Source organism: Pempheris klunzingeri, chromosome 3 (assembly GCF_042242105.1).
Source record: "Pempheris klunzingeri isolate RE-2024b chromosome 3, fPemKlu1.hap1, whole genome shotgun sequence".
Classification (NCBI taxonomy): Eukaryota; Metazoa; Chordata; class Actinopteri; order Acropomatiformes; family Pempheridae; genus Pempheris; species Pempheris klunzingeri.
Window position 1 is genome coordinate 28,421,757 of NC_092014.1, and position 25,912 is coordinate 28,447,668.

The window sequence follows — 25,912 nt, forward strand, 5'->3', positions numbered from 1 at the left end:
CCTTGCCAAACATAACACACACCACACTGGGTCCTAACAGCATCCTTACAAGTGTGTATTCAAGGTGTATTTGTGTTCAGCTAACTGATCATCACCATAATACTATCTGAGAGAGAGAGAGACAGGGAGAGAGAGAGACAGGGAGAGAGAGAGACAGGGAGAGAGAGGTCCTGTTCACTTCATTCACTACAATTGCTTATATATGATGACATGTATGAAAAACAATGAATATTAGATAAACGCTGGATGTAAATGTACGTTCAGTTCGACATTTTCACTCAGGACAACCAGACTGTGATTGTTAGAGGAATGTAGGAGGGGAGGTGTGTGTGAGGCTGGTCAGGGCTGACACACCTGACTGTCCACACAGGACATGTGGTGAGCAGGGCCACAGCCACAGCTCTGATCTCAGTCCACACATGAAGCAAAAGAAGAAATCAATGGCGACAAATAGATCAGTGAAAACATCACTGCAGGTCTGGTGAGGTGTGCACACCTCCTCCGCCCCCGGCCCCTCCCTCACCTGTCTGTCAGCTGATCGCTGCTCTTTTCCTCAGACTCCCGTGTGAAGCTGACAAGAACACAAAAGTCTCATTTCCGCTTGGACCTTTCTCAATAAAACGACACAAAGCTTCCAGCTGTGCCAAACGGGACACGAGCTGATAACACAGTTACACTAATGCAGAGTTAAAGTGTCTCATATGATGTATTAGTGGATAATAATGAGCCACAATCAGCTTTGAAAACAGTCATTAACAGAAAACTAAAGAAAGTTACCAAAGTTAAAGAAAACTAATTGAAATGAATCACGTGGCTTCCATCTAATGATCGATCATCATGAAGTGTGTCGGTGACGAGCCCCTGATCACTGGGTAAAACCATATTTATCCGTGAGTTCTTGACCGACAGATAATAAATGATCAATGATTAATGGATTGGTGATTTATTCAGATAATTGGCCAAAAAGAGACAGGCATGGCTGCTCACCCTCTGTGGGTGAAAACATGATTTTTCATTTAGGAAAGAGGTGACGGAGTGCACTGGCCATCAGTCGGCGACAGAGGTCAGCAGAAAGTATCGATTAGGCACGGCAGTCGCCGCTCCTTCTAAAGAAAAGCGGGCAGTTGCAGGCTTTTGTTTTGAAGGCGGGTTCGTCCGCTTCCTGTGAACTGAGACAGCAGCTTGATCCGCTCCCATCTGACCGGGCTTTCATTCACACACAGCAAGGGATCACACACATGCTGCTGCAGGCTCTCTGTGGAGCACATACCGGACAGACAGACAGACAGACAGACAGACAGACAGACAGACAGACAGAGAGGCCAAATGAAAGAGTGGAACCAGCGGCAGACGCAGGACGCAGCGCAGACGCACAGGAGGGTTTTTTAAATTCTAAATTTTTATGCTTGTCGGAGCACAGAGCCGTGAGGACTCCCCAAACATGCACCTACTGGGACTGTCTCTGCTTCTGGCTTACCTCCTCTACTCAAACCTCGCCAGCGACTTCAGCCACAGCGACTACTATGACTATGAGGAGCAGATGGACGAGCCGGTGAGTCTGGGGGGGGGGGGGGGGGGGGGGACAGCAGCAGAACTTGGCTCAAGTGAACCTGTCTGAGTTCACTCAGCACGAGCCTGCCGGTGTTTCACCTGGTTGTGTCAGGGAGGGGGGGTCCAGGGACCTCCTTCACAGGGGGTCCAGGGACCACACAGTCCAAATCTGAGTCCCTTAATGCTCCTGTCAGGTTCTCAGTGGGGTTACAGGGCTAAACTAAAATAGGAGCCTGACTCCCTGAGGAACATCTGGTTATTACTTTAGGATGAAGGGCTGGTGGTGGTGGTGGTGGGGGGGGGGGGGGGGCACCATGCAGCTCTTAATATTTCAGTTTTTTCTACCATCATTTCACTGTTGCAGGCTGGTCGGGGTTTCCAGTTTGGGATTGATGGGATCTGGGTGATCCTGTTCTGTCCAAATCCAAGTGAAAAGTCTCCAGGTTTGGAGGAGGGAGGGACGGAGTCTGTCTGCCCCCCCACAGCAATGAGGACTAGTTTAATTTTTCACCTTGTTATTTTAGGGACTCCATGGCTGGAGGTCACAGAACAGTTTCCTATATCCACTAAAAGCAAAAAGTAAAGGACAGCTGGTGTGTAGTGGAGAGCAAAACCTCTTCACAGGGACCCCCCCCCCACCCCCTGCTGAGGTTGGCTTAAATCCTAATGATGTACAGTAGAGCAGATCAGAGTCACAGTACTGACTGTGGATCATTCTGACATTCAGTGCTCATTTATTAAAGAGGCACCGAAGGACTCAGCCGGTGGTATTTCCAACAAGAACTGTGCACCACAAGCTGGAGGTGTGAGGTTTGAGGGAAGTGGGCGTTTAGGGGTGCAGGCGGGTCAAACGAAAGATGGTTTTTAGTTGCATTATGGGAACTGTGGGATCCTCAGATCTCTTTTTGTCTTTAACGCAGCCACAGTTGTCGCATATGTGAGATTGTTACATCTTATTCGGATTCAGTGAATCAGAAAATGCACCCGTGTCCCCAGAATATGTTCCTTTAGCTCCTCGACATGTGCAAGTATCCTGGGAGAATGAAGTGCACTTGATTTACCGTGTGGCCGACCGACAGAATGCGTGGGCACCTCCAGATAATGCAGGCAAATAACCCTGAGCAAGTGGCGCATCCCTCGGAGAGACACAGTCCACCAAACGTCACTAAACTGTTCAAACACGGCCGGAAAAAGAAGGAAACAAAACAAACTTGCACTTTCTCCCTCTCACTCAGTTTTATCTCAATTCACTCTCCAGGCTTTATTCCCCTGGTGTGTGTGTGTGTGTGTGTGTGTGTGTGCGTGGCTTTGAGTGAAAACAAAAGGCGCGTTAGTAACAGCCAGTGCTCAGAACGAGAAGCCAAAGCCAGATCTCTTTGAGTGTATTTTCCTAACTGATTGTAATCGTCTGTTCTGGTTCACAGGATATCATTAAAGGTTTAGCCCGAGCTTTTTCTGCTGAGCCTCGGGATCAGAGAGGTCAAGGACGGAGAGACACACAAACTCTGATTCTGTGTGTCACATTATGAACAAGCTGCATATTGTTTTGCACACAGGAGGTAACACTCCATATATTTACTGGCTTTTGTTAAACCGTTATTATCCATCTGTCGTGTTTTATAATAAGAGTTGGATTGGATTGATAGACCATTGAAACCCACTTTTCTTTAATGTCATGCCAGCACAACAGATTTGAATTGAACTGACCTGCTAAAGAAACTGAGAGGGAGAGAGAGAGAGAAGAGGGAGGGAGGGAGGGAGAGAGAGAGAAGTGAACATTTTCCAGGGGGGAGGATTAGGAAGGAGTGTTTTCAAATTAGCCAGAGAAAAGAGCCAATAAAGGCAGGTGTCACAGGGGTCAAGTGTGTGTGTGTGTGTGTGTGTGTGTGTGTGGTGTGTGTGTGCAGGGGGGGGGGATAAGTGCTAAGCAGTAACATGCAGCCATTTGATCACAGTGGACTCTTAATTGGGATGATGAGTTTCTCTCTCGGCTCCTGTCTTCCGCCTCTAAAGCCGCTGCAGTTGTTCTGAGGAATCTGAGTAACAACTGATAGCAGCTCGTCTCTGCTGTGGGCCGAAAACCTCATTTCGCTGTCTGACGATGAAAGCAGATCTTACATGAGTGCGCTGGAGATGATGCATGCAGTAATGAGGTTGTCAAGCATTTCATCAACCCCCCCCCCACACACACACACACACACTTGAATTCCTTGTTTCACGCTTCAAATAGTGTTCAGTGTTCACCTTAACACACACAAGTTCTCACTGTTGAGTCGCCTCCGGTCTTTTCTGATTGATTCTATTTAAGGCTAACGTCCAGAGCTCAATGTCGCTGCTTAAATCCACAGTTCTTACGCTGAGTATCAGAACGGATAAAGTTGAATTGATTTTACGCATCAAAGTGTGCTCACAGGTCTTTTGGAGTAGTGGAGTAGTTTTCTGGGTCCAGGGGGAGTTGTGTGTTGTGATGTGCATGTGAAATCTGACAAATTGTCTCAAGTGAGGTCACTTGAGTCAATTTCAGTTAGCAAATTCTGTGCACCCGGCTCATAGACCGAGAAACAACATCTGGCTCTGCAGCTGCTAAACGTTCCACTGAGCTTGTTGTTACCTCTGTTAGCCTGCAGCGTACGGTGGGTTTGTCAGAGCTTATGTGCTGGAAACATCTGTCTTACACAGGTTTGTGATTGTCACTCAAACTCAGCAAGAGAGTAAATGTGCAGCCATGAAACTATGTTTAAGAAATATTGACTAATATTTTAATATTTGGGCTAAATGAATGTGGTGCACCAGCTTCTGCTTGGTCGGTTGATTAGTTGGTCGTTCTTGTCCGAGCAGATCACCGGCGTTACTTTCATGAGGAGAAACGCCTTCTTAGTCCATTATTTTTGCGTTTTCTTTCAATTCCTCGATACATCATTTGACCGCTGGTGCAGCACTGACTGATATGAGTGTGTGCTGACACTGCTGTGAATGCAGTGGCATCATGGTGCAACAATCGTCCGTCCGTCTGCCCATTCGTTCCTTCTGTGTCTGTGTGGTTCCAGACGCTCCCGTTTACCTCCACAGTCCAAAGACTTGCAGCGTAGGGCGACTTCCTGTAGGAATACGGTCCATATATTGAGCCACAATCGGAGTGCTTTATGCTGATGGTTGTACGGACGGGATGTGATACAGATTTTGACGGTGTAGCGCCTGGTCGACCTGGTTGGGACACTTGGAGAGTAAAACGTCTCCCCAGCTCCTGACCAGATAGACATGTAGCTTAGTTTGGACAGTCTCGGCCCTCAGAGGACGATTCCAATTACAATTATCAGCTGTCAACAGTGGGCTAAAAATTCTTCTGGCGAGGTCTTCGTGTTTTGGATGCTCTTTCACATCATGTCAGGAACTAATGTCCCTCCGAACCGTTTGTATTGAGAAGTGGAATGACTTTTACAGCCTCCGGTGGCGTCTTCTGGGCCTTTAAACACTTTTGACAAATGCGTATTTATTGAAAAATGAATCAGTGCTACACTGGGTGTCAACGCTTGGTCCATAATCTTGAATAAATCAGATTATACTTGATTCCAAAAACATCAGTAAGAGCTCAGGCCTGGAAGAAGCCCTGTTCAGCTTCTGACTGTACGGTACTGCATGCAGCACGTCAGCGTGCACACTGAGTCAGCTACAAAGCTGAACATGCTTCTCCTTGACTCATTTGACTTACTACATTTGGCCTGTTATGGAGGAAAAATCCCCAGTCAAACCCTCCAGTGAACCTTGTTCACTGCCATTTGTCTTCATGACTCTCCGAGTGGTTCCTCTTTGTTTTTTACCTCTCCTCCATGTTTTCATTGGCTTTCCACGTCTAGTTTTCCTTTTGACCTGCGGGATCTGCTCCAGAACATTTTTATGCTTCATTGCCTTGGGGTTTTCTGAGGGTAAGCCCCATCAACTCACCGATTTCGAAATAACAGTTAATAATGGTAAGAACACTTTCTAGACACCCCTGCCCGATGCACCAGATGAATGTGCTTTAACCAAACAAGCCAAAACAGTCGATCTCAAAATGCTCAGACAAACAAGACAGAATTCTTAAATGTTAATTTGATCATACAGTATTTGTTGTTGGCCACTTGCTGGTTCTTCTATGTGAATCATTTTCAGTGTGATAAATACCATCGATGTGAAATTACAAGGATCAGTGGAGTTTTTTTTGAGACCCTGCCCCGATTTTGTTCAATGCAGGACAGCATTTAAATATGCCAGTGAAGTGGCTCAGTCAGCCTTAGAGGATGTGCCACAGCGAAAACCTTATTTTATTGATTCCCACATGGACCCCAGTAGATTTTCTTAGGGCAGCGACGATGAGCCTCGTTCATAACGTGTATTTTTTAATGGTTTTAATAATTCTCTCTGTTAAAACAGTAGAAGAAGAACACCCTACATCATGCACAACACGACCAGTATGATATAAAGCCACGTAACCACTTTTCAATTAGTTCTCAACATTCGCCGACAAACTGCATTTGACTGCAGTCATTCAGTGTGAAAGCAGTCAGATCCTAAAGATGCCACAGATACCAAATGGCGCTCTTTGCCACCATCTGGTGGTAAAACACGCTGAGGTGATGCTGTGCTCTCGGTTTGTTCTCAGACGGCTAAAAAAAAAAAAGAGCGGCAGCAGCTTTGATCCTGATGAGCGAGAGAATCCCTGCTGGCTCACATTACATTCGCCACTTCAAGTGTTTCCCAGAGCAGCTTCAGCATATGAAGCCAAGTCTTTGCATGCTGATTTTATCTTCCCACTTTGAACACTTGATCATATTTTTTGTGTTTCTTCTTACCCTCTACGTTGGATTTCATTCGTTTCAGTGCGCTGACAGTTGACTTGGAAAGGATGTTTATCGCAGGTAAATGAAAAGAAAACGATGGTCACCAGGAAGGTAGCAAAAGCACATTCCTTAATCTGAAACATTAAAGCATAGTTATAAAATTGGCCACTTATCTAAGTGTTCCTGATGGCAGTGGAAGGATAAAAGCTGTTTTTGTATGTGCTGTTATTTCCATCAGTTTTTCCTTGATGCGGAGATCAGCGGATGCTTGACCTTTCCAAACGGAGGCCGGAGCTGCTAACGTGCCAGCTTCTACATAGCAAAAGTGATGCTGTTCAGCCACAGATTCGGGATGTATTCTCTGCTGAGCTCATTTAAAACAGACACTTGTTCATGTTCGATTTTCCATCCGAGCGCACAGAAACAGCACGAGTTATGTTTCAGGGATGAATTTTTTACCGTGACAGAAACTCTGACCAAGCTGGGATTTAAAACCTCTTTCCAAGTCAAATATTTCTGTTATCTTTGAAAATCAATTATGGTTAAAGTGATGATGGTTTCTTGCAGGGCACCGTAGTTTGCCAGAAAGTTTCCGACCCTCATGTAATCTGTAGATGACCCTGAACTCTGAAGGAGACGGATGGATGTGGTGAAATACTTTTCACAACGCCAGCATCTGTCTCTCTCTGTCTCAATGTCTCTCTTTTGCTCCGTGTGGGCTCATGTTGCTCCATCACTCTTACTTCATCGCGATGGAGACGACTAAGAATAGAACAGTGTCATGCTCTTTCTCTCTGTCTGCAGGCGTTATTCTGACCCAGTCACCGCACCATCTTTCATATCTCAGTTTCTATTATTTCTTCTTCACCCCCCCCCCCCCCCCTCTCCCTTAACCCCACCCCACCCCTGTCTGTCTGTATCTCTCGGTCATATTTCACAACCCCCTGGAGTCTGCAGAAGAATGTGGTGAGTAATTAGCAATCATTGCGAAGGAATTTTCTGGGATTTCTCTATGGATCGTCGAGCTCAGGCTCACTGCTCCGGCTGAGTGTTGAGATCCGAGATCAGCTTTGTCCACTATGAATATCACTAAAGTAGAGAAGTGCACTCAGCAGAGAGCAGATCTCTGCCAGGTGGCCTGTGCTGCGCCGAACAAGGAATGTACCGATATCGGTGTTGCACGGCGGGTCGATACTGACTCAAATAGCTGAGTCAGGGGTTGTTGACAATGATGCTGATCTGTACATTTCAGTTCTATGTTCACAAGCACCTTCACGCTGGTCTGGAAGTGTCCTTCTGGCTGATCTTTGTGACCCCTACCCCAGTAACATGCACTGTGCAACAGTTTCCAACTGTTTTTACTGCTCTTCATGTAACTTTAGTCTTGTCTGGAAAAACTCCCTCAACCTCAATTTTTTTATTCTTTTTTTTTTCCCCCACACAAAAATCTGCAGTTCCTGTTAAGTCATTTGGTGATGCATTGTTTTTCACTTATTTGCTTGCCTCCATCCTGGCATGTTAGGACTGGATGTTCGACAAAGTTTGGCTCATTTGGAAGTCAGATCTGGTGCAATCAGTTTATTTAGTGTGACATTCATCAGCCATACGATTGTTGTGCATGTTTTTTTTAACTCAATCAATATCATTGTCATTGTGACACACGTCATCCCTGCTTATGTCATGTCATACAGTGGTGAGCATCCTGCTCATAAAACATGGCCTGACCTAAACAGAAGTGTGTGTGTGTGTGTGTGTGTTCATGTCTAATCGCTGTAGATGGAAACCAGGTGGATGAGATTACTCACATGTGCGATCATATCCAAAACTCACACACCAGTTTAGGCTTTAAATCATCCTTTCTTATTTCAACGTCATTCCAGTGCTGTCCACACTCGCCCTTAGTTTTTCTTCTTCTGAGCCAAAGACAACCTGAGCGACTCTCTGCACCTAATCTGGTACATCTTACGAAAAACGGTTTTGACAGAGAAAGAAGAATAGCAAGCAGCCGAAGAAGGAGGCTAAAGCTCCAGCAGTGACATCTAACGGCAAAAGCATAAACGCTCTCTGGATGACGTCTACTCAGCAGAAGAGGAAGTAAAAAAACCTCCCCCACCTTCTGCTATACACTTAATGGCCACTGTCCAGTCCAATGCACTGAATTCAAATTCTACAAAGCTTATAAATGTAAGATATAAAAATAAGTTTTGTCCACTGCATGTATAAAAATCCATGACGCTCTTGGTCTGAATGACCTTTTACAGTTATGGTGGGTCAAACCAAAAAGTGTCAGAGCCGCGTTCCTCTTGCTGGTTCGGACTTTTTACACACCTCCATTTGGCTTTGTTAAAGATGGATACTACCCCCCCCCCTCCCATGTTTGTACCTTTTATACAGAAGGTGCGGTGCAGCTTTATCAGCTGACACCTCGTCCATCAATGCTGCTGTTAGTGTGTTAGGGTTAGTATCCAGAACGAGCTCGGTCTCAGTCAGGAAGAGCTTTTAGATCGTCACATGTCTTTTGGATGATCCCACAATGAATGTAATAATGTTATTTTTGTAATATTAACAGCTGCGGGACCGAAGCTCTGATGAAATGTAATTGAAGATAACGTAACCTGATAACCACCCCCCCCCCCGCCACCCCTTTCTCTACAGCTTCTCTTTCTTTCCCTTGTCCATTTCTCCCTTTCTATCCACCTCCCAGCAGGACCCCACTCCATGTGTGTCCATCTGAAACATTTATAAGAAACACATGTAATGGGAGATGTTCTGTTTTATTAATAGTAAACCCACCTGGACCTTCGGAAAGCAGAAATATAACCTGGAAATATACTCTTCCATAAATTGCAGTGTTTTTTTTACGCTGCTTAAAAAACCCCACCTTTGCTACCCTGCGTCTGATTGACTCCTCCGGGACTCGTTTTGACCGACCAGTAGTAACGGCGGCCTTTTCACTCTGCTGCACTTTGAACTCAAACTATGTGCGAGCTCATTCAGAGCGCTCTGATATGTGAAGGTCAACCGGTTGGTGTTTTGACTCTCCAAAGTCTGACCTGCAGGCCTCACCAGTTGACACACTGCGTTTTTGAGCTGCGCGAGGCTGAATGGGAGATGGGAGATGGGAGGGGGAGCCGCGAATGGGAGTAAATGGAGGGTGAAAGAGGGTCAGTGAGGATAGAATGCATAATGAAGTTGGATTGTCACAGCTGAGAGGCCAAGAGGCAGCCTCTCCTTCTAAAAGCATGCAGTTTCACTTCGGCAGTCTGTTTAAGTGAAAGCACCATCCAGAGCGGTGGAGCCCTCACATCTCATCTTTCTTTTGGTCTCTGCTTCGTCATGGAGTAGAGCCACAGGTTCTCATAAAGTGTAAGACTGGCTGAAAGTGTGGGAACCAGTGTTCTCCTCGTGTAAGTCCGCTCTGCTCTGATCTCTGGATACAAACGCTGGTGATGACGGCCGGTTTGGTGTGTATGTCTTGGCTAGTGCAGGCAAAACTCTCCAACCACCTCCGCTACCACAGTAACACCAACTGCCGGCCACAGTTTGCCTTCATGTGGACTGCATGATCTTTACTCTGTCCTGTTACTATCGTTGATACCTTTCTGCTTTTTCTTCTAATTCTAGTAACATCAGTGGACGACGTCGCTCCGTCTCACAGGTTAATAGAGTTAAACTGAGCAGCTGCGTGTGAAATCTTTTCTCTAAAATATTTTCCGTGTCCCCTTGTGTGCTCTTGTGGTCACTTGTCCCAGAGTTTGTTCTTCTGGCGGAACAGTGTATGTGTTAAACCTGTGCTATTGCCGGTGGTCACAGTGCCGACCCTTTGGTGAGGTGGTGTCCTCTCATCGTCCCTTTTTATTCAAAAGGCACAACTTGAAAATAAGGCTACGAGCAACAGACGATTCATAACAGGCTGCACTGGTATTCTGGCTTTAGTAGTCGTTTTGCCAGCCGCTGAGGTCCTTTGCAGCACTTAGTGGTGCTTTTGGATTCTTTGTTGACTCTTTTAGGTCCATATTACGGTTGCAGTGCACATCAGCACCAGTATTGTCTGATTACGTCACCTGATCCTGATTTACTCATTCCAGAATTGTGTGTTAGAGTCATTCTAGGCTAATTTGAGGTGACTGCCTGTAATTGAGCCCGCTGTGCCGTTCACCAGCCAAATACCAGATTACTCACTATGTGTAATGCACATAACCCCCCCCCCCCCCCACCTCCTTCTATTTCTATTCTTAGCAACATTCACCAGTTTAATTAACGATCTAAAAATGTCAGGCATAATAATACTTCAGTCCGGCCCTTTTTTTCTGCAGAACGAGTGCTTTCACTTTTAATACGTCAAGTAGCTTTTGCTGATAACACTTCTGTGCTTCTACTCGAGGATTTTACTTGTGATGGATTATTGTTTGATCGTTGGATTGGTGTGTTGGTTTTACTTAACTAAAGGATCCTAATAATTCCTCCACCACTGGAGAACTGTGGTGGAAGAGTTCCTGAAAACAGTTCAGGCCAAGCACAGCAGTGACAGCTGCTCATTACTGCTTTACTGTCAACCACTTTATTAGGCACACATGTACAATCAAAGCAGTTGGCCAGCATGGGCTTCTTTTGTTGTTTGGATTCCCAAAAAATTGTCAACAGCTCTTGTATGATGAGCCAATGAAATGGTTAAATGATGTCCCATAATGCAGTATTAAATGTTGCACAGCTTAATGTTGTATTTGTGGGGGGATTTTGATCTGTTTTTGTACTTTGTCACCTTTCAGACTGTATTAGGACTCCGAAGTGTTCAGTGTTCAGTTCAAGTGTCCAGCGTTCAACTGTGCTGCTTTGTTTTCTTCACTGCAAGCCGTTCTCTCTCTCTATGTACTTAAACTTTTGTACGTGATCCTTTATTTACTCTGTTCCTTCTTATACAAGTACTTGCCAGAGATCATACCTTGGTGCTGCAATGACTCAATTTACACCTGGGGACTGTCCAAACTTCTAAATCTAATCCAGTCTGATCTAATCTAATCTGATCTAATAATGTTTCTCACATCTCTGTAATTCTCCATTGTCTCTCTGGGTGTTTCTCAATCTGCACCTTGCTGTCTGCTGTATTATAAATTGAAAGTGTAAAACTTTCTTCCCTTTCTGTAAGGAGTTGCAGATGTTTTCTCCCTGAGTTTGTGTGTGTGTGTGTGTGTGCACATGAGTAAGAACAGCTGGTTTAGCACTCAGATTCTGCCACATTGCAACACTGAAATGTGATTAAAAGTGACAGCGTTGCCATGGCATAAATGTGTGTGTGTGTGTGGGTATCTACTGTAAGCCCATACCTCTGTACTTAAACCTGCATGTGTGTGTGTGTGTGTGTGTGGACGCATACAATACGTGTGAACATTTGTGTTTATGTGCGGCTGTATTTGAGCAGAGGGAACTCTTGACCTCGTCATTTTTCACGAAATGACATCTCTATTAGATACCTGCACAGGCCCATTTTAGCGGATCTCTACCAGCTCTGCACCTGCAGAACTCAGACCTGCCACCTGAGCCATATTCAAATAGACTCGGAGCTGCTGCTGGCAGTGTAGGTCAGTCTGACACTGTGCCTGACCTCCACACGAGAAAAGTTGCTGATTTTATTTATTACTACCATTCTGGTGATAATTATGACCTAAGTTGCGGTTCCATAATGCTTGGGGTGTAATCAGGAAGTATATGGTAGTCCTGGACCTGAATTTAAGCCAAAACCTGTTTACATTTTGGCAAATTGGAACCATCAAAAGTATGCCGAATTATGTAATAGAAGTTCCTGTTTACAGTGGACCCTTGAATGTACCAGTAACTGTCAGTGGCTTACGTTGCTACTGAAGAAAACACGATGATGCATCTGCAGAGCCATGTGATAATAAAAATAATCCAGTACAACTCAGAGTTGTCTTACCCTTTAGTGACAGCCGTATCTTTGCCGGATCAGGAAAGGCAAGATCAATGATCACCAACAACATCCCGTTTAGCCCACTGGGGATGATGCTTATCCAGATTTCACAGATATTCAGCCATTTCACTTCACGTCTCATTTCATGTCATTGGCCGTGTTTCTTGAGAATAAGTACTTCCAGCCTCCATTATCACTTCAGACTGATGGCTTGTGACCCTGCGAGTCACCAACTGTTTACTCTGGTAAGACATTTTAAGTCTGAAGCTGTTTTGTGCTTTAAACATTTCATCCAGCGGCGACATCAGCGGTTGTTGTTGTTCCACATAGCATGCTGCGGTTACACATTGGCAGTATGGCTGTAAACTGTGTGTGTGTGTGTGTGTGTGTGTGTGTGTGTGTCAGGGCAGACACACAATCAGACACTTGACTGCTAAACAAACAGACAGCCATGATGAATTTTTAACTCTAACACACACACACACACACAGAGAAGGAACAAACAAACTACTGAAACTTGGTGAGACCACCAGGCTCGTGGTTTGTTTGGCAAAGAAAAGCTGTGGTTACTGATGATCTGTTTCTGTGCTGCTATTTTTGGGCATGAAAATAGACACAAACTGATCAGAACAAATTCTAAGCAGGATTAAGCCAAGAACACCTGTGCTGCCCTCCAAGATGTAGCTGTGGTCAGTCAGACTTTAAAGAGTTTTAAAAGGTTTTTTAGAAGTTCTGTGTCACTTGGACATGAACACGAGACGCTGTAAACTGGTTCGTTCATGTAAGGTCAGACCAGTCCCACAGTCTCTCTACTTTCTGCTCTATTCTGGTCTTTTTTAGCTGTTAAAAGCTCCACTTTGTCCACCAGCCAGTCAATAACTTTGTCTGTGTGCTCTTAGAAGTTTCCTCCTTTAGACTCTTGTCCAGAATTTAGTTTTTGCAGGTTTTCCACCCATATCTCCTCAACAAGGCAGGACACCAAGTGGGCAAAGAGTCAGACGTACCTCAGGAACAGTCTCACAATCTTAGACATTATATTCTAGTTCATTGTTTTTCATATTCATGTCATTATCGAACAGTGCCCGACCTCGGCATCATATGCACAGTATCAGCTGCCCCTGTATTCAACAAGTTATGTTTCCTTTGGACAAGCTAGTGTATCGTCTAATCTAATCTAATCTAATCTAAAATTAAATAAATTGCATTTTGTCTCAGAACAATAACATCTGTCTCAAAGGAACTTCATTTGCAGTAACAAAACCAGTGAACAAAATCCTAGATCAACACAACTTGTATTATATTACAGTGTCCTAGGTGGTTTTTACTCTACAGTGCGTTAATATATGTTGGATCTCCTTTCTTTTTATGTGCTGTGTGAGTATCTAATAGGTCTTTTCCAAGTCTGCTGTGTCTGAGTGGTTTTCCATCTGTGTTCGGAGTTCTTCCCTAGAACTGTTACACTGGCTCTGTTTCCTCTTGCTCTTAGTCGGCTTGTTTGCGTTCGTTGTCGACTTTGCTGCAAAACTGGAGAATCTTCGCAGTCATGAATAATTTTGGTTTGATCTCTTTTAGGGAACTAAAATCTTATCTCGTACAAACAGGTGGAGAAAACTGCAACTTCTTTGAGATAATCATGAGCATCATGTTGTTGGTATGACTGAATGTGACTCCAGTCTGACTTTTTCCTTCTTGTTCTGTGATACTCGGGGCAGATGTGGGGGAACTGTGGAAAATATGAGCACGAAAGTTCACTGTTGACCTCAAAAAATTGTAGTTTGGCAAAAGCAAAACAAACAAGAAGTCATGGTCCACATAGTAGTTGCGCCCAGAGATTTCAACCACGGTCAGTGGACTTAACCGTCAGAGATCCAAGAGGTTTACCGTTGTCGTATCTCACAAGGGCTTTAAACTATCATTACAATTTTTCATGACTTCTTATCAATGTTTTCTGTTTCAGTTTTAATTAGTGCTTCTAAAGAATACCTGGAAGAACCCATGCAGGGACAGAAAGGCTGCCGGGTTTGAGCCCTGAGCCTTCCTACTGTGAGGTGTTAGTGCTAAACGCAGCATCATAACTTTGTCTTATTTTGATGAAATTAGCTTTGAAACTACTCGCTTTACGTAGATGGGATTCTGCAGGACTCATTAGCTTTTCGAGCCCATTTAGAGTTTAAAGTGTAACTGGATATTTAAGATAATCTGGACACAGTAAAGTTAACAAAACAGTCAGAGCATTATTGCTTTGATTTTAGACTGTTAGACAGTTCAGTTTGGACAGCAGCAACACATTTTCCAAACGCCGCTAGGCAGCAGAGAGCAGAAAGCTCTTGGGATATGAATGCTGGGTCTTTTCCCAGAGCCTGACTGTGAGATAAAGCCTGTGTGGTGAAAAAGCTGAGGCGAACCTCGGAGGTAGATCCCTCAGACGGAGCGGACGAGTGTCAGCTGCTGACATCACGCTGCCCAACGTCCTCGGTCTCCAACGGTCTCTGGTTTCAAGCTTCGGGGAGTCTCGTGATCACAAATGTGTCCTGAGCTGTCTGACATGTGTGCAGCCGTCTGACAGCCGTGTCACGTTTCATCCGGCGCTTTTGTGTTTACATTTGGATGGAACCTTTTTACTGTCTGCTGTTTTTTTTTTTTTTAACTTGCTGTAACACTACTGTGCTCAGAGTCTAAGGATGCTTTTCTACCTGTCGGATTTAATCCAACTCTGATGAGCTCACAAACCTGGTTCGTGTTGTTTTAGCTGGTTTGAAAGCTGTCAATCAAAGGTGTCAGGTGTGAATTAAACAACCAGACGAAGACGGCAGATATGTGATTTTAGTGTAATTCAAAAACTGCTATTAAATCCACCTGCTGATCCTGATCTATTATGAGAGAGATTTCTCAATTTAATAAGAAACCCATATCATGTTTCTCCCTCTTCATTATTCATGACCAGTGTTGGTTAATTATTGTCAAAATGTAAGAAATTACTAATTAAACTAGTAATAAGTTACTGTCCAATACACACCCTCCCTCCACGGAGAAGCAGTGACCACGTGTCATGTCCCCAGTTGGACAGAAGCCACAGTAAGGAAGCTGGAGCTGTGGGACAGAAGAGTGGCTCAGCACTCAGCAATTACGAGTCCTTTGACAATCTGTGTGAACAAAGAGGAGAGGCCGATGCCGACACTCAGACAGCACCAGAAAACCATGAGGGGGCAACTCTGGGGATAGAGTTCTCTCAGTTCGAGAGAGCAGGAGTTATCGCGTGAACCTGCTTTAAAACTGATCTTCACACAGAAGCATTTCTTCGCTGCATGTCCACTCAGAACATACTGATCTGTCAAAGCAGTGATGCTTCTGATGCCTTTTGCTACCACTTACCTGTGTGAGAGTGGGTTTTTCTGCACTGGTGGCTCTAAAGACAAAGCACAGGAATAAACCAAATGCTGAGCCAGACATCAAGACTGCTATGCAGCAACATCAGCCCTCTCTTTAGGTGAGTTGCAGGTAATGCAATGTAATGTCCCCTAACATGTGATTCACATCCAGTGTGTCAACATAAACTGGTGGTGTCGTAGAGACTGTAGCATTTGTTGATGTCAATTTTTGGAGGATTAGCACTTTGTTTCGTGCCCTTTAAAACACACACTGAGCTGTGGTGGACTGTAATAAGTGAATCAACAAATGTGAATGTTCCACCGATTCAACGTTCAAGTGACATTTTCTGTCTGGTTCTCATTAACGCTGATATTGTGTTGGATATTGAGAAACTTTACACAGAAACATTTTTTATTGCCAGGACACGTGCTTAACAACTCACTATTTGCACTTAGTTTCTTACATTTGTTGCTTTACAGATGGATGTGGATGGATTATTAATTTGCGCTGCCCAGGCCCATGTTGACATGAATCATTATAAAAACTGTTTAGGGAAATACGTCATCTTAGTCTCTTGTATTAATCAATAGCTATGATTAAAGGTTTGGGTGGGCCGCAGGAGATTTTTAGATTTCAAATTGGGCCTCAGCATTCTTGAAATTAAAGTCATTAAGTGATTATGCTGCAGATTCTTTACTGTATTTTTTTAGGTCATTGTATTTTAATTGAGTATCCCTGCTGGTTCTGTGTCCCAGGCTCAGAGTCATAGAGGCCTTCGTGTCTCTAGCAGTCTTTCTTGCCTCTTACTACCACTGCCTGTGCTCGAGCCACCTCCACCTCCACCTCCACCTCCACCTCACACTGGGTCAGAGGTTGTTCTTCTGCTGCTTCTACATTGACTTTGATTGAATCTGATTCTGTAGACACCGGTGGCATGTGTCTTTGTTTAGTGACTCCTGCCGTTATGTGCAGCATTAGTTGATCCTTCTACAGCAGCGCTGGGTAATATAGTACTTATCTGATGTTCATTATTTATAACAATATGTGATGTGACCTCCTGTTGCTTCTGTATCTGTGAAAACGGTCACAGCACACAGTAAGTACAGTATTTCATGTGTGTGTTCAGTTACCTCCGATCTAATTGTCACGGCCTGTCAGTCTAATAAGCTTTTGGTTTTGGTGGTCAGTTGTTTTAAATCCCAAATGTTTTTTTTTAAGAAATTGCTATCATCACAAGGCTTTAAAAGCGGTCTGAACGACCGACTGACGCTGCTGTTTTCAGGTGAGGTTAGTCTCTTTTTAGCAGGAGAAGGATCCTGGTTCACTTAATGCTTTTCATTCTGTCTGAATTGGGTTTCATGTCGTGAACTATGCTTTTCTGCTGATGAATATTGGTTCTAAACGTCACATCTGAAATGTGTCACGGCCAAAACACAACACAGGAGTAAATGTTGTGAGTGTGAGTTGTTTGCTGTGATTGATGACTGCTCTCTGGGTTCAAGCGTTTAGAAAGTTGATTTTCATGGTTTACTGAAATGAACTACAAATGACTGCGTCCAAATTTGGACATCGATCTAAACACTCGCACCATGCTTTTGAAAATTGCAGCAATTTCGCAAATGCACATTTTGAAGGTAATAGGCTGAAACCTGTAAAACCCACAAATATGATGGCTTTAGCCACGTTAAAATGCTGTGATTAGTCTGGCTGTCTCAACCTTTAAACACTCAGGAAACATCAACTGCAGGAAGGACCTGCTGTCAGCTGACAGTAGGTCCTATTTAGACCTGCTTTATTCTCTATTGTTTGTTTTAGTTTCTTTGAGCCGATGTGATGGCAGAGAAAAGCCTTTTTCCCACGTGAAGAGACTGTGCGTATATGTGTGTGTGTGTGTGTGTGTGTGAGAAAACACCAGCCCTGACACACAGACAGAAACACACAGAATCAGGGGAAACTGAGACAGGACACATAGAGAAAGACAAACACACACACACACACACGAGGAGGCGGCGGAAACCCAGGCAGGACAGAAAAGATCTGTGCAGACAGAAGCACATTCACAAAACATGCATATGCATATAGAGACACACAGAAATACACACATTGTTTCTTGTAGGAAATGGAGTAGTGTGTGTGTGTGTGTGTGTGTGTGTGTGTGTGTGTTATCTATGCAGTGGCTGTAAACAGACTTACACAGACAGCCAGTCTGTGTGTGTGTGTGTGTGTGTGTGTGACGACCTTGCTTGCAGTGAACAGTCATATTGTTCCTGTTAGAGTGATTGTTCGGATGTTAAATTGCTGTTTATCATAAATAGTACAATGGCATATATCTAACGGTACTGAAGGACAGGAAGTGAGATAACATTCACGTACTCCAGCCAATACCAACGAAGAAGAATTAAGTGAATGGTGACTCTGAACACTGGACAGTAAAGCTGCTACTTAACATCCTCTGTATGCCAAATGAATGGTTATTTTACACTGATTTCACACTGGCTGTGTCGGAGCGTGCTGTAAATGTACACCTTAGCCGTGCTTGTGTCATGGGGGTCGGACAGCTTTGGGTCTGTCAGTCCACACAAAGTTAAATATCTCAGCAAATGACCACCAGCAACGATTGATAACATTGAAGCTGAAATTCTCTGGTGTCACAAAGAGCTCATGAAGAAATCACTGATCATGAGCGTTCTTAGGATCATCACACCACATGATCACTAATGACAAACAGGACAGAACAAAAAAGTTGTGCAGTTGTACTTTTTAATGGACTCCATGAACAGCTCAAGTACACAAGGAGGATACAAGCAGAGCAGACAGCGGTTTGAACTACTTTTCACTGACTGATCAGGGAAAAACCTGCAAATACTCAGATGGCTTATGGGCCTTAAAGATGCAGATATGGGTCATTTTCATTGCCTCGCTTTCAGACGTGCAGTCTGCTTTGCACTTTTACAGCCTGATCACTCAGGTACATGTACAACAATATCATACTAGTCATGCATTACCAAAGCTGGCTGAGTTCAACTGGTCATGCCACAGTCACTGTGGAAACCTGACTCCTGTGGGGTATTACAATTGCAGCTGGAGCTCTCTTCCTCCGTATCTCATTCTTTCTAAATGTGGCGCTCAAAAGCAGAGCAGCACATGTGATGCAAGTTGTACTTTGTATTTGTATTGTGTGAAGTTTTCTTTGTATTCATGTAATTGAATGCACGCAATGTAAAGCATCAGCTAAGTAAATGTAATGTGATGTAATGTCACTGTGCAGATTTCCTGCAGTTGTCTACTGGTGAAAAAGTGCCATTGTATTGAACATACAGTATTGTTGCAACCCATTTTTCATTCATAAGTTAAGCCATAAACAAGCTGGTTTAAATAGAATTAGTCTTGGCTGCCATTAAAAATAGATGCAAAAGAGAACTTGGTGCTGTGTCAGTGTAACGATGGCTGTGGCCAGCAGTCCTCAGCCCCCAAATGACTTTCATGTGACCTAAATAAAGACTGCCACTAATTACTGATCTCAGTTTGTCTACAAAGACTTTGAACTAAGCATTTAATCATGTTTACATTGTCAACGCTTGTTAGCAGTACAGTAGATGATTCAGGATGCTCTTGCCATATGAAACAGAGCTGCGTAGAGCCTTTATGATCCATTAAACGTTCCCTTGTACATTCACAACATTCACAGACAGAGCTCTTCTCCTATTGGACCATTCCAACATGTCCCTTGTATGTTCATATGAGTGCATATGTGTGTGTGTGTGTGTGTGTGTATGGAACCATGAACCACAGGAGATTACCACACTGCAGTGTCAGCTGCCCTCACACACAGCTCCTGTTTTCACACCTCACACACTCTGCTCCCCCAGGGCCCACATGTGTGTGCGTATGTGAGATGTGGTCCGATGAATTTATGAACTGTCAGTTGCTCTGATCCCTAAATACGAGCCAGCTTTGGATCTTTATCCTGTCATCACATCAACCCTCTGATAGCCAGTTCCACAGAGGAGAGCCACTAAAGCTCCAGTTAAACTGCACTGAGTGTTCAGCCTAAGCTATTATTCATCTGTTATTATACAGGATCCTGCATTAGTTGCCCCTCTGAGGCCGTAATGTTCACTGCAAAATATAAAAGTGCTGGAGAGATCAAACCGCATATGTTTCGCTGTTGTAGGCTTATCAGTGGCTCAGCTCAAATGGTGAGTTTGTTCTGAGGGTGGTACTGGAGGAAAGAGTTCATTACAATCAAATGGGTTTATGCCGTTGGGAGCATGAATCATGAATGTGCTCCCAGATTTCACAAAGATAGTGCGTCTTGAACCAAATGTTGATCAAGCTGAAGTTTTTACCTGATCGAAGCTCCAACCTTCCTAATGAGGGATGACCCACTCTCCCTGGGCTGACACACCAGGGCTGAAGTCAGCCTCACAGGTAGCACAAACTAAACTCAGCTGTGGGTCAACAAAACACAAGAGCTGAACTTGGCTCCCGAGGAGCTGTAGCATGTGTTTAGCGTAGCTCACACTGAACAACCATTACACTGAGCTAACCCGACGCCACGCCAGCCATCAGCACACCTTCCTGTCCTGAGGTCAGTCCGGACGGCCTTTTCTCATCTCAGCTCTTGAGTGGCTTTTCCTCTCCGAGTTCGACTGAACATGCGGGGCTCATTACATCGCTTAACTGCAGGTGGAGCAGAGCCCGCTCTGCTTATGCAGTGAAGCCACATAGAAAAGTGTGCCTGGGTCTGCGTGGAGGCCTGAAGAAACAGGTTCTCTGTTGCACGTAAAGCAGCCTGCATCAACATAAAACTAGGTTGGCTGGAGAGTCATAAAGTCGTTTTGGTTACTGCTTGATTAATTGCTTATTCCTACAATAACTAACTACAAAAATGAGCAGAATATCAGATTTCAAACTTGCAGCTGTTTACTGATCGAACTCTGCATAATTAACACTGGCCATGCGTAGACATTACTGCCACCTTGTGGCCACTATCAGTCACTTTAACCATTTTAAATGTTCTACGCCTAAACTGGTGTAACTTGTGAAATGTATGTCTTTGTCCTCTGTGTTTATACAGTGTAATTTACTAACCGTCTTAATGACTGTATCAGTGAACTGAAGATGCAGCTTAATGAAAGCCATCAGTCTCAGACAGTGAGAACGTCGCTATTCAAAGGGGGGAAGAGGGGCTATCCCAGCATGCATTGGGGAGACTGTCAGACTCACAAGTACCTAAACACACATGTGTTGTATAGTCACACATGCTGGTAAAGTCGGGCAAACTAGAGCGCCCCGAGCAACCGTCGGAGGAACAAAACCGGAAAATCGGACTGGAGGCCCTAAAAACAGTGCACGCTGTGTCCCCTGCACGTCTCCTCCCAGTCACACGTGTGCTGCATTAGTGATATCAGCAGTAAATGTCATCAGGCAACCGAAGGCAAAGTACAAACTAACAAACAAATCTAAGACTTATCTGATGCTTCAAGTGTTGCACTCATGTTGCTCCAGGCCCGATGTTCATTTCCAGCTGTTACATGAAAGAAACTGGGGATCAGCAACAGGAAGTGTCTAGATAGATAGAAATACATTATTCTGCACGTTATTGCCCATCTCTGCTGTGGTTTTACACTTGGCTGCAGGAAGAAAGCTGCTCCTCTCCAAAGATATGAATATTTTCCAACATTTACAAGATCTGAACAACTCAAAAAACACAGATGCCACCAAATGACTAAAAGCCAAAGTGCCCAGGCTACAATGGCTTTGTGAAACACATGAACTAAAATATGGAAAAGTTGCCAAATTCCAAATCCAAATTCACTTTTCTTTTAACTCCAGACATAACTCTGGTCTTAACTTGTGACTTGACTTGTGACGTCTGTGATGTGTTCTTCAGGTAGGATGGAGTGAGCTTCTTGGGCAATCCCAGTTTAGATTTCAAGTTGTGTGATGATGCACAGCGACAGCAGTATTTTCAGTGACGGTGTCTTTTGCCTCTTTCAGGACTCTCCACCTCAGCCAGACATGGAGCAAATGTTGCGTTCAGCCTCCAGCGTTGACGAACTGATGAGTCTCATCTATCCTTCGTACTGGGCCGCTCTGAAGTGCAGATCTAAACTTTCCGCTGCCTCCTCATCGTCCAAGCTCTCTCAGCGGCCCCACCCTCGCAGACCGAGGCCGCTGGCTGACACAGAAGAGCCGACATTCGCTGCTGCCTACCTCAACTTGGATATCCTGAAAAGTATGTTCACACTCCATCAAGGAAAACGTCCAAGTGCTGCATTGAGGGGTGTTGAAAAAGCTGGGGCAAAAAGCCCCGTTTCATGGATGCAGTGTTGGTCTTGTGTTCTGTTTGTGTGCAGGTATAGAGTCAGAGTGGAGGAAGACTCAGTGCATGCCCCGGGAAGTTTGTGTGGATGTGGGCAGGGAGTTCGGGGCACCCACCAACATCTTCTATAAACCACCATGTGTGTCCGTCTACAGATGTGGAGGATGCTGCCACTCTGAAGACAAACAATGCAGGAATATCTCCACTGGTTACCTCAGCAAAACTGTGAGCACATTCTCCTTCCTCTCCTCTTCTTATCAATATGAGCTAGAATATAGATGTGTGGGATGCTTGATATGGAAAAGTCTGCTGAGGTTTACCTCACAATACGCTGTTGTTGGGTTTTTTTTCTTTCCCGTTTTGCAATTTTTGGATGTATGGAAAAAAGGGTTTGCATGCAAACAGTTTTGAATTTGAATTTGAGATCTGATTTTTTTTCCCTCTGTCCAATGGTTCAAATTTTGAATAAAGCATGACAGGCCTGTAACATGCACATCCTGCATCTTGCACGGTTTAGGGAGTTCAGCTGAGCAGTGATCATAATGTTGCAAGGTTACTACTGCGTGTGTGTGAACTGCTGTCATCTGAATGAGAAATTGTTACTGCAATCGAGGTTTGACATTTGATTTCTCTCACTAGATTTGCCCCTAGCGTGACGATTTCTAGCCCATGTATATGGGTAACCATGTTTCTGCATCGTGCAGGACCAATGACAGAGCAGCTGAGTGGCTTGATGAAAGGAGAGATAATTACACACAGAGACATAATTGTATATCCACGAGAGATGAAGACGAGATTAACAAGGGAAGAAGGCCTCTGCAAGTCGAAATAAGTGTTTGCACCGCTGACCTGACTGTGACTGTAACTTTGACCTCGGACACATTTACTCTGTGGGACTCTGCTCTGTCCTCCAGTCTCTTCCTGGTTTCTCTGATGTGGTTACTGAAGTGTGTGCAGACGAACACTTCAGCTGCACACAAAGTGTTCACAGGTCAGTTGGTTCCATGAGTGGATGTGCTCTGGAGTACGTTGAAGTGTGAATGTGTGTGTGTGTGTGTGTGTCTACTGGTCTCCAGAGTACAACTGTGTTAAAGAGATGGAGTTACTAGCATGTGGTGCCTTTTAATTGGCTTGTTATGTGGTCTGACCAGAGGAGTGGTGTGTGTCAGAGTTTTACAGCGTGGTTTCTCTCTCGGCTAGAGGCTCGTCCTGAGGCTCCTCTGCTCGCTGTGGAAACACAAATCACTGCTGAGAAATGATTAGACCACGCTTGTTTAAACTGGCCCTAAAAGTGGCTTTATGTGTCACTGTGAAATAATAAATCAATTAAAAGTTAATTTTGAGTTAAAGCTTCAGTATAACAAGCGGAGCATTACAGAGAACACTATGCAGTAGATTTTATGATGATCCGCTAAACGACTTCAGCGCTGAGTGAGCTTCCTTAGTTTAATGGAAAAGCCAAATGAACCGTGACTGGCCAGAGCATCAGCGTGCTGCGGACTTTTCTTCATGTTTTGGTGACCCCTGTTGTTTGAGGCCAAAGGTCACAATTGTACACAGCAAAAGACAAAATTAAACTGGTGCTCATTCAAGCTCCCCAGTGGATGAACATGCTCCATTTTGAGCCCTCCACTATCTGACACCCTCAAGACAAACTGTTTGCCCCCGTAGTGGGAAGGCTTTAAGAATTGCCAACAGTGGGGCTAAGGTTAGCCCACGCCAGGCGGTCGAACAGAGCACGGATGCGACGCACATGCTCTTCCCAACACTTGCCAGTAAGCCTTTAAAAGATCAAACTTACTGACCCATTTCGCTGTGCCCACCTGATCAACACAATCCTCCATACGAGGAAGTGGATAGGAGTCTGGCTTAGCGATCTTATTTACTTTGCCAAAATCTCTACAGGGTCTGAATGTTTGATCTGGCTTGCAGATGTCTGCGATGTTGTGCTCCAACATGTGCTTCACCTCTGACTGAAGCAGAGTGCGTTTTTTCCTGAGAAACTTGGTAAAACTTCTGGGGAATTGGCTCAGCATCCCCCCACGTCAATATCGTGCTCTATCAGATGGGTTTGTTTCCTTTCAGACAAATGTCCCAACAACTTATCCAAGTTACTCAGTGATTCTGAATTTTTTAATCTGCCTTGCATCACAAAGAGGAACATGATACAGCACCCACCGTAGCCACCGTGGGCCGCTGACTTTATTCCTCCCTCACTGGAACGAGGAAAATAAAGTTTTAACATATTTACATGGCGCAACTGTGTAGTCGTCCGTCTGTCAGGAGTGGAAACCAGATAATTCAAATCTGAAACCTGTTTCACAACAGAATAAGGACCTGAAAACCAGGGAGGTTTGCCAGAACTTGATCCCCTGAACAAAAGACATCAGCCCGTCGATCATACAAGCGCTTAATTTTTCCTTGAACCTTTTCCAGATTGGTTTTAGCTTTCAAATGTTATTGATTTACCTTTGCACAATGGGGTATTGTGCAAAGGTGAAACAAAACTGGGGTATATATTTGGTACAGATCTTTTGTTATTTGTGTTAGTGGGAGACCTTCATATAGTAGTTGGATACATTTTATATTTGTATGTGCCATTTTCCACGTACCAGATTTTCATGGCCAACCGTGATTGATGAGCTGAATTGATGTTTCAGTCAGTAAATGCAGCGTAGATCCAGAATAAGGGACAAGACCGAAGGTGCCACCATGTGTCTCTGTGATGAGCATCATTCATGAAAGTGAAGCCCTTCTCATGCCCCACAAACATGTGGTTTCTCTTTCAGTATTTCCAAATGATGGACAAAAAAGCCGTCTATAGTTTCATTAACTATTCTCCACCACTCTGGATGGCCTCTCTAACACGATGGAGGTAAAGCGGAAGTACTGTGTGGTCCACGTGGTGAACGTGTGGTAATGTTTGGTACAGATCCAAACCACTAAGTGATTTCTACTGAGTCTGATGTAAAACGTATGCTGATGAGACAGTTTATTTTTGGTGAGCGCATATTCAGGCTGAATATGAAAAAAAAAAAATATACTGTTCACAAAGAAACTAGCAAGTGCATCTGGAGCACAGGAGCAAAGAGGTTGCTCTGGCAGCACGCCATCACGAGAGGCCGTCTAGTCAAAGTGTTGTTGGGTCGATTCCCAGCCAGAATGCTTTTGAGCCAGGTCACATGTAGACGCTGTTTCCAAAGAAGGATTTTCTTTGAACATAATCCTCATAAAAACATACATTTATGGACATTTAAAGTCACCATGAAATGAAAAACTATGTTTTTTAATCATTTGAATTCTTTTCCGACCTAAATATAAGCTCGCTCAGGGGAACAGAAAACAGATCAAAAATGCTCACAGGAGTTTTTTTTCCCGTTTCTACATTTCTGCCAAGAGAATAAGCGAATACGAAGCTGGGGACATGATGCCTGGATTCCGCTCTGATTAACCGTCTATACTGTGTATACATATTGCAGAAATAGACAGAGATTGTCTTCTTTTGGGGGGCAATGAGCAGGCAGCTGAGAGACCTGGCACCCAGAGCACATAAACAAAGATTTGCTTCATGATTCCCCAGCACTGTTATGAAAACCATAAGTCGGCGCTCAGTGGAGCACAAACCTCCAACAGAAGCTGGTGACGTCTTGCACAAAACAGCCGGTGAGCATGTGAGCAGTAGTTTGGTGTCGATGCCTTGGAGGAGATGCTCATGTTTGCTTCGGTGTACAGTAAGTGATGCTGCTCGCTGCTGACCCGGAGCCGTGTGTCACACAGTCTCGGATGTTGTAGATCTCAGAGCACATGTTTTTCTCTAAACATTTTCTGAAGAAGAAGATCACCCAGTATGACGTCTTGCTGCAGCTGGCTGAAGAGCTGAGTGCAAAACATTAGTACACAGTGAGGACATGCCTCAACAAC

At 44.3% G+C, this 25,912-nt stretch overlaps 1 protein-coding gene across 1 annotated transcript in view; it reads left to right on the forward strand.

The window, feature by feature from the left end:
- The first annotated feature begins 1,310 nt into the window (after nt 1-1,310).
- Nucleotides 1,311-25,912, forward strand: part of vegfc (vascular endothelial growth factor c) — a 50,218-nt gene continuing 25,616 nt past the window's right edge. Inside the window, exons 1-3 of the mRNA XM_070828166.1 lie at nt 1,311-1,552; nt 21,667-21,904; nt 22,026-22,216. Of these exons, the coding sequence (XP_070684267.1) occupies nt 1,403-1,552; nt 21,667-21,904; nt 22,026-22,216 (579 nt within the window). The 5' untranslated portion in view covers nt 1,311-1,402. The remainder of the gene's footprint in view (nt 1,553-21,666; nt 21,905-22,025; nt 22,217-25,912) is intronic.